General features: G+C 47.5%; 2 protein-coding genes across 4 annotated transcripts in view; one reads left to right on the forward strand and one right to left on the reverse strand.

Annotated features, from left to right (window-relative positions):
• Window positions 1-14,180, forward strand: part of BEND5 (BEN domain containing 5) — a 1,373,097-nt gene that overhangs the window by 262,554 nt on the left and 1,096,363 nt on the right. The window lies entirely within an intron of this gene.
• Window positions 1,830-11,443, reverse strand: LOC141992647 (uncharacterized). Its single transcript, XM_074961981.1, has 3 exons — window positions 10,654-11,443; window positions 9,687-10,064; window positions 1,830-1,948 (listed from the first exon to the last, which is right to left on the reverse strand). The coding sequence occupies exons 1-3, from the start codon at window positions 11,234-11,236 to the stop codon at window positions 1,830-1,832; spliced, it is 1,080 nt and encodes a 359-aa protein (XP_074818082.1). The 5' UTR covers window positions 11,237-11,443.

The raw sequence follows: 14,180 nt of genomic DNA on the forward strand, positions 1-14,180 counted from the left end.
TTTGGTGGTGGCAGCAATAAAGGACAAGGGCAAAAGGTAAAATAGTTTGTACCTTGGGGAAGTTTTAACCTAAGCTGGTAAAAGTAAGCTTAGGAGGTTTTCAGGCAGGTCCCCACATCTGTACCCTAGAGTTCAGAGTGGGGAACGAACCTTGACAAGACCCATGCAACTGTCCCTTTAACCCCAGGAGGCCTTTCATTTATCTTTAAATGGTAAATTATTTTGCTCTTCTAGCTATCAGTTCAGCAATGTACTTAAGCAACGTTTAACTTTAAGCACATGAGTTGTTCTGTTGAAGTCAGATTAGGCACGTGCTTAAGTACCTTGCTAAATAGAGAACCTAGTCCTCCTACCATGGAGAATGAATGCAAGATAATAAATAAAAAAAATTACCCAAATCCAACTGGCCAAAGGAAATGAACACCCTCAAATAGGACAATCTACAGCAGTCCTAATACAAATATCAAAATTTTCTCAGTACTTGCACATAATATCCTTTCTTTTACCATATTATTACTTTCTGTCTATGTCATCCACATCCCTAGCTAAGAAAATTCATGTCAGCTTTAATAGAATACATATTCTCATCATATCTCTACTCCACATCTCTACCTCCACCTTTAAATATTCAGAGTCCTTCAAACTGTGGGTAAACTTAGGAATAGAATCACATTTACCTTTATTAAACTGATATAATTTTGGAATAGGATTTGTATGTTCGGTTGAAAAAACAAAACAGTATTTTAAAAATACAGTAATAATTTTCTGGTGTTTTTGAATGGAGGTATCCAAGTCTTACCTAACCCACAATGTAGTATGTCTTTTAACTCTGCTCATGTAGATTACTTTGTGCCAGTTCATTCAGTTGTGTTTGTATATTTCTTCATTCTCTGTCACCTGTGGCCGTGACAATTTATCTTTAATTTGTGTAACAATAACAGATTTTGCAGTTAGGTTACTGCAGAATTTCACTTTAATACATCACAGTGATCTCAGCTTTTTCGTTTTTCCAGATTAAATGACATCAAATGGAAGACAAGAGAATGATGTATCTGAGCAGTTAATTTTTGCTGTGATATACATAAATCCCGAGACCCCTATTCTACCATCATTTATGAGCTGCATAACTCAGACTTTCACTTTATTTGAAAGGGAAGGGCATATGATGCATCTCTCTTGTTTAAAACTTGCAGACCATTGTATTTTCTTTTCTAGATTACCCTATTAATATTAATTGCAATAATAATAGTTAGAGATGGTTCCAAACTTAAACCTTAAATCCAACCCTCATCCACCTGAACTCCCAGGTCTGAACTTGCATGTACACTTTTGTGACAGGGTCAGATCCCAAATGAGGAGGGGCCTGTTTTCTGGATCCAGTTCATACGTGGCAAAATATTCAAAAACATTTGATGTTTCTTTCTGTAGAGAAACACTTGCACTGAAAACACAGTTTCTTCAAATCATAGGTGTAGCTTCTAATAGCGTACATCCTCCTTTAAAAATCTGCTCATAGCTTCAGTACTATTTTTGTCTAACTGAATTATTGTTATTTATTATTAATTATTTAGCATTGATGTCTCAGAAAAGAGAGATGAATTAATAGGCAGCTTTCATGATCCTTCCCCAAGAACTCCTTACCCGTCAGGCTCAAGCTTCCTATTTACCTTTTGCTGTATTTTGATGTGAGGAAGGACCTGGTCATCTGCTAACCTAAAATGTCTTTGGGAGCAGTCAGGTGGTCCATGTCCATGCACAATCTGTTTTTGGGTTTGTTGGAAATGCAAATTCAAATCTCCTCCAAAACATGTGTAAGCCACATAAAGATCTTAAGAAGGATCATATGTACCTCCCATTTTGGCACCAACAGAAATCTGGAGACTTCTGTTGGCTGCACTGGATTCCACCTCTTTCTGGGACCTGATGTGCCACAGAAAGCATCGTAGTACTAGGGAATCATCAAAATCACAAAATGAAATACATAAGGATTTGTGCAGACACTTAAATTGTGAATATTTGGCAGTGCCTGTACATACAAGATTAGCTTGCATTGGTAGGGTTTCCAATTTGACATTTAAAATTTGCCAGGAATACCAATTCTCAGTCATTAAATGCTTGTTTAAAAAAGTCATATTGTGTGTAGGTTACTTATCCAGTGTAGCACAGATCATATGCAGCCGCTTGCTTTTCAGTGAAGTCTTCCTTAATGCTATTTTGCAGCTGAGCTGATTGAGGCAGTGAGGTCTAATGACATGCCCAAGGTCTCACAGTGTATCCATAGCTCAGTCAGTTTTAGTGCTTAGGAACATCTTGGCTCCCAGTGCTTTCCTCTAGCCACTACACAAGAATGATGTTCAGAGCTTCTGACATTCATATTCAGGGAGCTCTGACATTCAGGTTTATTAATAGACTGTAACTGGAAATTTCATGTTTTAAAAAATAGCATAGAATCCATAAATGTAGTAAGGAAAGAGGATAATAGTTCAGCACCGTGATGGTTTAATTAATGTTGGGCTAACCTTAGAATGTGGGAAATGTCAGTTTCTGTTGGCTACATCTAGGCTGAATCTTGGTTTTAGCCCACAGCTAGGTGCAGTCAGTGAGTGGGCAGCACACTAGGACTGTTCTGCCTGAGGATCACAATACAGTGCTTCAGTGTTCCCTCTCCTTTCCCCCACACCCTGTGGCTCAATAGACATATTATTTTCTCCCTCTTCTAAAATCACCCTCCCCAATTCCCAGTAGTTTCCCAAGCCCAATGTGGAGACAGACAGGAAGGCAGACAAGCATCCTCCAAGTATCAGATATAAGTAGCTATTTTAATGAAAACATTTAAATTAGCTAGGATTCTTTTGTCTTACAAAGTTCTTTGTACACCCAGTACCTAACAATAACTACTTTGCACTGTTATAGCATTGTACATTTTCAAAGCAGTGTACACATATTGACTAATTAATCTTAACTCTCTCCTACCATAGATACTTCAGAAGAATGGACATAGCAGCTAGCGTGAAAGCTCGGGTTCTGTGGGTTCTTCCCCTATACCTAGCAGCTTTCCCTCATTAGAGACCCCCATTCATCTCAGTGCCACTCAGATCTTATCTTTCTCTATGAGAGGTGCTGCACCCTAAAACTGAGATCTTGTCTTCATTACGGGAGTAAGTCGACCTATATTACGCTACTCCAGCCACGTGAACAACGTAGCTGGAGTCGATGTAAGTTAGGCCGACTTACCCTGGTGTCTTCACTGCACTGCGTCAATGGGAGAAGCTGTTACTGGGGTCGACCAGAGAGCGCTCTGCCATCGATTTAGCAGGTCTTCACTAGACCCGCTAAATCGATCCCTGCTGCATCAATTGCAGCAGCATCAATCTCCCCATAGTGGAGACCAGCCCTAGGAGATCCTGCACAGTTGAAGAATTAGTACAAAGTCTCCTAACACTATGGGATGCCCTGTGTGGGTGTGACCCGGACTTCATTACGTCTGGGTGAAACCCAGCTGCCATAACAGCACCTAGGGATCAATAGCAGTCAATTATGTAAACCATAGCACCCTGCTGCCCTAATTTATACTACAGGGCGTGGCCCAGCTCTCAGCATCTTTGTGCCCCCTCCCCTTTATAGTTGTATTGTGCAGTTCTTGGGAGCATCTGAGGATTGGGACCAGTGTATCTGATACTGGGATGTTGGCTGGTTAAGAAATACAGTAAAACGCTTTGAAAGCTACTGATAAAAATTGCTATTTAAGAGCGAAGTATTATTTTTATAATAATGGGGTAACATGAATATTTATTAGTATTTCTGACATGTTCCACCTGAATATATAGTTTATACTATGTATGGATTCAGTTTCCTCAGTGATAGACATTACGATTTTGGGGGGCTGTCATAGCTAAAACTGTATAGTGTAGTACAGGGGTGGGCAAACTTTTTGGCCCGAGGGTTACATTGGGGTTCCGAAACTGTATGGAGGGCTGGATAGGGAAGGCTGTGCTTCCCCAAACAGCCTGGCCCCCACCCCCTATCTGCTCCCTCCCACTTCCCGCCCCCTGACTGCCCCCTCAGAACTCCTGACCCATCTAACCCCCCCTACTCCTTGTCCCCTGACCATCCCCTCCTGGGATCCCCTGCCCTAACTGCCCCCCAGGACCCTACCCCCTATCCAACCCCCCCTGCTCCCTGACTGCCCAGACCCCTATCCACACCCCTGCCCCCTGACAGGCCCCCCGAGACCCCACCCCCTATCCAACCCCCCCTCTAAATGCAGAATGCAGCCCTGTGAACATGGGTGGAGGACTCAGGAGGAGCAGGGGCAGCCACACAGCCGGAGAGAAGTGGCGGTTTCCCCTTCAAAGCACCGTTTCTCTCCGGCTGGCTGTGCGGCCGCCCGGTGCTCCTCCTGAGTCCTCCGCCCACGTTCGCCACGCTCCCACCACTCACACCGCTCACCTGCTCCCCTGAGGCTGAAGGTGAACCTCTCTCCCTGCTCTCCCCTGTCCCCACAGTGCAGCCCCCTCCCGCGCTGGCTGCATGGCGAGCTGAGGCTGCGGGGGAGGGGGGATAGCAGGGGAGGGGCGGGGACTAGCCTCCCAGGCCGGGAGCTCAAGGGCCGGGCAGGACGGTCCTGCGGGCCTGATGTGGCCCGCGGGCCATAGTTTTCTCACCTCTGGTGTAGTGGATACATGCTAACAAGTGGATAGCCTGTTTATGAATCATCCTTCTTCAAAGCGGCCTCTGCATATTCCCATATGTGGCCCCCATCTGCCACTATTTTAGAGAGTGGTGTCTATGCAGGGCACTCACTTTTCACCTCTTTTCTTATCCTATGTTTCTGAGAATATAAAAGTTGGAATTGGCCTCAACTGCCCTTCAGTTTCTTCTGACTGCCAAAAGTACAGTGACTTCGGAGCACACTAAGGGTATGTCTACACTACGGAATAAGGTCGAATTTATAGAAGTCGGTTTTTTAGAAATCGGTTTTATATATTCGAGTGTGTGTGTCCCCACAGAAGTGCATTAAGTGCATTAACTCGGCGGAGTGCTTCCACAGTACCGAGGCTAGAGTCGACTTCCAGAGCATTGCACTGTGGGTAGCTATCCCACAGTTCCCGCAGTCTCCGCTGCCCATTGGAATTCTGGGTTGAGATCCCAATGCCTGATGGGGCTGAAACATTGTCGCGGGTGGTTCTGGGTACATATCGTCAGTCCCCCCTTCCCTCCCTCCCTCCCTCCATGAAAGCAAGGGCAGACAATCGTTTCGCGCCTTTTTTCCTGAGTTACCTGTGCGGACGCCATACCACCGCAAGCATGGAGCCCGCTCAGGTAACCGTCACCGTATGTCTCCTGGGTGCTGGCAGACGCGGTACGGCATTGCTACACAGTAGCAGCAACCCATTGCCTTGTGGCAGCAGACGGTACAATACGACTGGTAGCCGTCCTCGTCATGTCCGAGGTACTCCTGGTCGCCTGTGTGAGGTCGATCAGGAGCGTCTGGGCAGACATGGGCGCAGGGACTAAATTTTTAGTGACTTGACCAGGTCATTCTCTTAAGTCCGGCAGTCAGTCCTATTGAACCATCTTATGGTGAGCAGGTAGGCAATATGTCCTTCTGCACCGTCTGCTGCCAGCCAAAGATGTAAAAGATAGATGGAGTGGATCAAAACAAGAAATAGACCAGATTTGTTTTGTACTCATTTGCCTCCTCCCCTGTCTAGGGGACTCATTCCTCTAGGTCACACTGCAGTCACTCACAGAGAAGGTGCAGCGAGGTAGATCTAGCCATGTATCAATCAGAGGCCAGGCTAACCTCCTTGTTCCAATAAGAACAATAACTTAGGAGCACCATTTCTTATTGGAACCCTCCGTGAAGTCAACCCTGTAAGCCGTGTCCTCAGTCGCCCCTCCCTGCGTCAGAGCAACAGCAAACAATCGTGCATCTGAGTTGAGAGTGCTGTCCAGAGCAGTCACAATGGAGCACTCTGATTGGGCTAAAACATTGTCGCGGGTGGTTCTGGGTACATATTGTCCGGCCCCCGTTCCCTCCCTCCCTCCGTGAAGGCAAGGGCAGACAATCGTTTCGCGCCTTTTTTCCTGAGTTACCTGTGCGGACGCCATACCACCGCAAGCATGGAGCCCGCTCAGATAACCGTCACCGTATGTCTCCTGGGTGCTGGCAGACGCGGTACTGCATTGCTACTCAGTAGCAGCAACCCATTGCCTTCTGGCAGCAGACGGTACAGTACGACTGGTAGCCATCCTCGTCATGTCCGAGGTGTTCCTGGTCCCTGTGTGAGGTCGATCAGGAGCGCCTGGGCAGACATGGGCGCAGGGACTAAATTTTTAGTGACTTGACCAGGTCATTCTCTTAAGTCCGGCAGTCAGTCCTATTGAACCGTCTTATGGTGAGCAGGCAGGCAATATGGATTGCTAGCAGTCCTATTGCACCGTCTTCTGCCGAGCAGCCATGAGATGTGGATGGCATGCAGTCCTTCTGCACCGTCTGCTGCCAGCCAAAGATGTAAAAGATAGATGGAGTGGATCAAAACAAGAAATAGACCAGATTTGTTTTGTACTCATTTGCCTTCTCCCCTGTCTAGGGGACTCATTCCTCTAGGTCACACTGCAGTCACTCACAGAGAAGGTGCAGCGAGGTAGATCTAGCCATGTATCAATCAGAGGCCAGGCTAACCTCCTTGTTCCAATAAGAACAATAACTTAGGTGCACCATTTCTTATTGGAACCCTCCGTGAAGTCAACCCTGTAAGCCGTGTCCTCAGTTGCCCCTCCCTGCGTCAGAGCAACAGCAAACAATCGTGCATCTGAGTTGAGAGTGCTGTCCAGAGCAGTCACAATGGAGCACTCTGATTGGGCTAAAACATTGTCGCGGGTGGTTCTGGGTACATATTGTCCGGCCCCCGTTCCCTCCCTCCCTCCGTGAAGGCAAGGGCAGACAATCGTTTCGCGCCTTTTTTCCTGAGTTACCTGTGCGGACGCCATACCACCGCAAGCATGGATCCCGCTCAGGTAACCGTCACCGTATGTCTCCTGGGTGCTGGCAGACGCGGTACGGCATTGCTACACAGTAGCAGCAACCCATTGCCTTCTGGCAGCAGACGGTGCAGTATGACTGATAGCCGTCCTCATCATGTCCGAGGTGCTCCTGGCCACGTCGGCTGGGAGCGCCTGGGCAGACATGGGCGCAGGGACTAAATTTTTGGTGACTTGACCAGGTCATTCTCTTTAGTCCTGCAGTCAGTCCTATTGAACCGTCTAATGGTGAGCAGGCAGGCAATACGGATTGCTAGCAGTCGTATTGTACCATCTTCTGCCGGGCAGGCAAGAGATGACGATGGCTAGCAATCGTATTGTACCATCTTCTGCCGGGCAGGCAAGAGATGAGGATGGCTAGCAATCGTATTGTACCATCTTCTGCCGGGCAGGCAAGAGATGAGGATGGCTAGCAGTCATATTGCACCATCTTCTGCCAGGCAGGCAAGAGATAAGGATGGCTAGCAGTCGTACTGTACCATCTTCTGCCGAGCAGCCATGAGATGTGGATGGCTTGCAGTCCTTCTGCACCGTCTGCTGCCAGCCAAAGATGTAAAAGATAGATGGAGTGGATCAAAACAAGAAATAGACCAGATTTGTTTTGTACTCATTTGCCTCCTCCCCTGTCTAGGGGACTCATTCCTCTAGGTCACACTGCAGTCACTCACAGAGAAGGTGCAGCGAGGTAAATCTAGCCATGTATCGATTAGAGGCCAGGCTAACCTCCTTGTTCCAATAAGAACAATAACTTAGGTGCACCATTTCTTATTGGAACCCTCCGTGAAGTCCTGCCTGAACTACTCCTTGATGTAAAGCCACCCCCTTTGTGGATTTTAGCCCCCTGAAGCCAACCCTGTAAGCCGTGTCGTCAGTCGCCCCTCCCTCCGTCAGAGCAACGGCAGACAATCATTCCGTGCCTTTTTTCTGTGCGGACGCCATACCAAGGCAAGCATGGAGTCCGCTCAGCTCACTTTGGCAATTAGGAGCACATTAAACACCACACGCATTATATGTATATGCAGTATATGCAGCACCAGAACCTGGCAAAGCGCTACCGGGCGAGGAGGCGACGTCAGCGCGGTCACGTGAGTGATCAGGACATGGACACAGATTTCTCTGAAAGCATGGGCCCTGCCAATGCATGCATCATGGTGCTAATGGGGCAGGTTCATGCTGTGGAACGCCGATTCTGGGCTCGGGAAACAAGCACAGACTGGTGGGACCGCATAGTGTTGCAGGTCTGGGACGATTCCCAGTGGCTGCGAAACTTTCGCATGCGTAAGGGCACTTTCATGGAACTTTGTGACTTGCTTTCCCCTGCCCTGAAGCGCATGAATACCAAGATGAGAGCAGCCCTCACAGTTGAGAAGCGAGTGGCGATAGCCCTGTGGAAGCTTGCAACGCCAGACAGCTACCAGTCAGTTGGGAATCAATTTGGAGTGGGCAAATCTACTGTTGGGGCTGCTGTGATGCAAGTAGCCCACGCAATCAAAGATCTGCTGATATCAAGGGTAGTGACCCTGGGAAATGTGCAGGTCATAGTGGATGGCTTTGCTGCAATGGGATTCCCTAACTGTGGTGGGGCCATAGACGGAACCCATATCCCTATCTTGGCACCGGAGCACCAAGCCGGCGAGTACATAAACCGCAAGGGGTACTTTTCAATAGTGCTGCAAGCTCTGGTGGATCACAAGGGACGTTTCACCAACATCAACGTGGGATGGCCGGGAAAGGTACATGACGCTCGCATCTTCAGGAACTCTGGTCTGTTTCAAAAGCTTCAAGAAGGGACTTTATTCCCAGACCAGAAAATAACTGTTGGTGATGTTGAAATGCCTATATGTATCCTTGGGGACCCAGCCTACCCCTTAATGCCATGGCTCATGAAGCCATACACAGGCAGCCTGGACAGTAGTCAGGAGCTGTTCAACTACAGGCTGAGCAAGTGCAGAATGGTGGTAGAATGTGCATTTGGACGTTTAAAGGCGCGCTGGCGCAGTTTACTGACTCGCTTAGACCTCAGCGAAACCAATATTCCCACTGTTATTACTGCTTGCTGTGTGCTCCACAATATCTGTGAGAGTAAGGGGGAGACGTTTATGGCGGGGTGGGAGGTTGAGGCAAATCGCCTGGCTGCTGGTTACGCGCAGCCAGACACCAGGGCGGTTAGAAGAGCACAGGAGGGCGCGGTACGCATCAGAGAGGCTTTGAAAACCAGTTTCATGACTGGCCAGGCTACGGTGTGAAAGTTCTGTTTGTTTCTCCTTGATGAAACCCCACGCCCCTTGGTTCACTCTACTTCCCTGTAAGCTAACCACCCTCTCCTCCTCCCTTCAATCACCGCTTGCAGAGGCAATAAAGTCATTGTTGCTTCACATTCATGCATTCTTTATTCATTCATCACACAAATAGGGGGATGACTACCAAGGTAGCCCAGGAGGGGTGGTGGAGGAGGGAAGGAAAATGCCACACAGCACTTTAAAAGTTTACAACTTTAAAATTTATTGAATGACAGCCTTCTTTTTTTTGGGCAATCCTCTGTGGTGGAGTGGCTGGTTGGCCGGAGGCCCCCCCCCACTGCGTTCTTGGGCGTCTGGGTGTGGAGGCTATGGAACTTGGGGAGGAGGGCGGTTGGTTACACAGGGGCTGTAGTGGCAGTCTGTGCTCCAGCTGCGTTTGCTGCAGCTCAACCATACACTGGAGCATACTGGTTTGGTCCTCCAGCAGCCTCAGCATTGAATCCTGCCTCCTCTCATCACGCTGCCGCCACATTCGAGCTTCAGCCGTCTCTTCAGCCCGCCACTTACTCTCTTCAGCCCGCCACCTCTCCTCCTGGTCATTTTGTGCTTTCCTGCAGTCTGACATTATTTGCCTCCACGCATTCGTCTGTGCTCTGTCAGTGTGGGAGGACAGCATGAGCTCGGAGAACATTTCATCTCGAGTGCGTTTTTTTTTCTTTCTAATCTTCACTAGCCTCTGGGAAGGAGAAGATCCTGTGATCATTGAAACACATGCAGCTGGTGGAGAAAAAAAAAGGGACAGCGGTATTTAAAAAGACACATTTTATAAAACACTGGCTACACTCTTTCAGGGTAAACCTTGCTGTTAACATTACATACATAGCACATGTGCTTTCGTTACAAGGTCGCATTTTGCCTCCCCCCACCGCGTGGCTACCCCCTCAACCCTCCCCCCTCTCTGTGGCTAACAGCGGGGAACATTTCTGTTCAGCCGCAGGCAAACAGCCCAGCAGGAATGGGCTCCTCTGAGTGTCCCCTGAAGAAAAGCACCCTATTTCAACCAGGTGACCATGGATTATATCTCACTCTCCTGAGGATAAACACAGAGAGATAAAGAACGGATGTTGCTTGAACGCCAGCAAACATACACTGCAATGCTTTGTTGTACAATGATTCCCGAGTACGTGTTACTGGCCTGGAGTGGTAAAGTGTCCTACCATGAAGGACGCAATAAGTCTGCTCTCCCCAGAAACCTTTTGCAAAGGCTTTGGGAGTATATCCAGGAGAGCCGCGAATGCCAGGGCAAAGTAATCCTTTCACATGCTTGCTTTTAAACCATGTATAGTATTTTAAAAGGTACACTCACCGGAGGTCCCTTCTCCGCCTGCTGGGTCCAGGAGGCAGCCTTGGGTGGGTTCAGGGGGTACTGGCTCCAGGTCCAGGGTGAGAAACAGTTCCTGGCTGTCGGGAAAACCGGTTTCTCCGCTTGCTTGCTGTGAGCTATCTACAACCTCGTCATCATCATCATCTTCTTCGTCCCCAAAACCTGCTTCCGTATTGCCTCCATCTCCATTGAAGGAGTCAAACAACACGGCTGGGGTAGTGGTGGCTGAACCCCCTAAAATGGCATGCAGCTCATCATAGAAGCGGCATGTTTGGGGCTCTGACCCGGAGCGGCCGTTCGCCTCTCTGGTTTTCTGGTAGGCTTGCCTCAGCTCCTTCAGTTTCACGCGGCACTGCTTCGGGTCCCTGTTATGGCCTCTGTCCTTCATGCCCTGGGAGATTTTGACAAAGGTTTTGGCATTTCGAAAACTGGAACGGAGTTCTGATAGCACGGATTCCTCTCCCCATACAGCGATCAGATCCCGTACCTCCCATTCGGTCCATGCTGGAGCTCTTTTGCGATTCTGAGACTCCATCATGGTCACCTCTGCTGATGAGCTCTGCATGGTCACCTGCAGCTTGCCACGCTGGCCAAACAGGAAATGAGATTCAAAAGTTCGCGGTTCTTTTCCTGTCTACCTGGCCAGTGCATCTGAGTTGAGAGTGCTGTCCAGAGCGGTCAAAATGGAGCACTCTGGGATAGCTCCCGGAGGCCAATACCGTCGAATTGTGTCCACAGTACCCCAAATTCGACCCGGCAAGGCCGATTTAAGCGCTAATCCACTTGTCAGGGGTGGAGTAAGGAAATCGATTTTAAGAGCCCTTTAAGTCGAAATAAAGGGCTTCATCGTGTGGACGGGTGCAGGTTTACATCGATTTAATGCTGCTAAATTCGACCTAAAGTCCTAGTGTAGACCAGGGCTAAGTGTAAGTTTGCACTGCAAGTGAAGATGTGATTGTAGCACAGATAGGCAAATCATGTTAGCTTTACTCAAGCTAGCACAAGTAACAGGTGTAGTGTAGACATGGTGGCACAAGCTTCAGGACAAAGTAGCTGCTGGAGTACAAGCCCAGCAGAGACCCTGGATCTGTACTTGGATTAGTAGCCTGTGCCACTGCGTCTTCACTGCTATTGTTACCTGAGCTAGCTAGATTAAAGGTAGCACAAGATGCCTACCTGTGCACCTTCACTTGCACTGTAGACATACCTTCCTATTTTAGGTTTCAGAGTAGCAGCCATGTTAGTCTGTATTTGCAAAAAGAAAAGGAGTACTTGTGGCACCTTAGAGACAAACAAATTTATTGGAGCATAAGCTTTCATGAGCTACAGCTCACTTCATCGGATGCATTCAGTGGAAAATACAGTGGGGAGATTTATATACATAGAGAATATGAAACAATGGGTGTTACCATACACACTGTAGCGAGAGTGATCACTTAAGGTGAGATATTACCAGCAGGAGAGGCGGGGGAGGGGGGACCTTTTGTAGTGATAATCAAGGTGGGCCATTTACAGCAGTTGACAAGAACGTCTGAGGAACAGTGGGGGATGCGGGGTGGAATAAACATTGGGAAATAGTTTTCATTTGTGTAATGACCCATCCACTCCCAGTCTTTATTCAAACCTAAGTTAATTGTATCCAGTTTGCAAATTAATTCCAATTCAGCAGTCTCTTGTTGTATCGTAGAGCTTGGCTGTAGACTATACCGGAAACCTACTGACTGCTATTCCTACCTAGATGCCTCCAGCTTTCATCCAGATCACACCACACGATCCATTGTCTACAGCCAAGCTTTACGATACAACCGCATTTGCTCCAACCTCTCAGACAGAGACAAACACCTACAAGATCTCTATCAAGCATTCTTACAACTACAGTACCCACCTGCTGAAGTGAAGAAACAGATGGACAGAGCCAGAAGCGTACCCAGAAGTCACCTATTACAGGACAGGCCCAACAAAGAAAATAACAGAATGCCACTAGCCGTCACCTTCAGCCCCCAACCAAAACCTCTCCAACGCATCATCAGGGATCTACAACCTATCCTGAAGGACGACCCATCACTCTCACAAATCTTGGGAGACAGGCCAGTCCATGCTTACAGACAGCCCCCCAACCTGAAGCAAATACTCACCAGCAGCCACACAACAGAACCACTAACCCAGGAACCTATCCTTGCAACAAAGCCCGTTGCCAACTGTGTCCACATATCTATTCAGGGGACACGATCATAGGGGCTAATCACATCAGCCACGCTATCAGAGGCTCGTTCACCTGCACATCTACCAACGTGATATATGCCATCATGTGCCAGCAATGCCCCTCTGCCATGTACATTGGTCAAACTGGACAGTCTCTACGTAAAAGAATAAATGGACACAAATCAGACGTCAAGAATTATAACATTCAAAACCAGTTGGAGAACACTTCAATCTCTTTGGTCACTCGATTACAGACCTAAAAGTGGTAATTCTTCAACAAAAAAACTTCAAAAACAGACTCCAACGAGAGACTGCTGAACTGGAATTAATTTGCAAACTGGATACAATTAACTTAGGCTTGAATAAAGACTGGGAGTGGATGGGTCATTACACAAATGAAAACTATTTCCCCATGTTTATTCCACCCCTCACCCCCCACTGTTCCTCAGATGTTCTTGTCCACTGCTGGAAATGGCCCACCTTGATTATCACTACAAAAGGTCCCCTCCCCTCGCCTTTCCTGCTGGTAATATCTCACCTTAAGTGATCACTCTCGTTACAGTGTGTATGGTAACACCCATTGTTTCGCCTTCTCTATGTATATAAATCTCCCCACTGTATTTTCCACTGAATGCATCCGATGAAGTGAGCTGTAGCTCACGAAAGCTTATGCTCAAATAAATTTGTTAGTCTCTAAGGTGCCACAAGTACTCCTTTTCTTTTTGCTTTCTTTTTAGACACTTTCCTTGTTGATTTTTCCATTTTTTATCTGCCCTTTTGGATGCTATTTTCATTGTAGTTGGTTAGCTAATTGGTTAGTTATCTTATTTTCTAAAACTGAAAAAAGGGAGTCTTATATTTCAGTGCCCATGCAGGAAGGTCACTTCAAAACCCTGTTGGCAAGGTGAATTTTCAGGCTCAGTTGTCTAAGTCTGGTACTGCTTGTTCAGCATTGACTTTATAGATCTGCCTGCCAGAATGGTTCTGTGTATGGCTTACACAGCATACAGGTCCCTATCTCATATAGTTGATTGATTCCAGTGTTGATGAGAAAGTACCATTGACTAGAAACCAAAAAACTGCTTGCCAACATCGTTCCATACCTGACGTGAGCATCAGAGAGGTGCTTGCACTTATCTGGTTTGACTGAGGCTGAGAATCCAGCACTGTTGACTTTGGAGAACCTAAAGTCCCCAAGATCTGGTCAGGTTGACTGAGTACAGTGTAAAGGGTTCAGCACAGATAACCAAGAAGAGCCTTGTGGTTGTCTGAGTTCAGGGCCAAGAAGATTTCATGTTTTTGAAGGT

The sequence above is a fragment of the Natator depressus genome, chromosome 8, assembly GCF_965152275.1.
Source record: "Natator depressus isolate rNatDep1 chromosome 8, rNatDep2.hap1, whole genome shotgun sequence".
NCBI lineage: Eukaryota > Metazoa > Chordata > Testudines > Cheloniidae > Natator > Natator depressus.

Coding starts and splice junctions, on each gene's coding strand:
- LOC141992647 (XM_074961981.1), bottom strand. CDS start 11,236: ATGCAGAGCTCATCAGCAGAGGTGACCATGATGGAGTCTCAGAATCGC. Junction 10,065..10,653: donor AGGCGGAGAAGGGACCTCCG/GTGAGTGTACCT, acceptor TTTCTCCACCAG/CTGCATGTGTTTCAATGATC. Junction 1,949..9,686: donor ACTGCCACTACAGCCCCTGT/GTAACCAACCGC, acceptor ATGATTCCCTAG/TACTACGATGCTTTCTGTGG.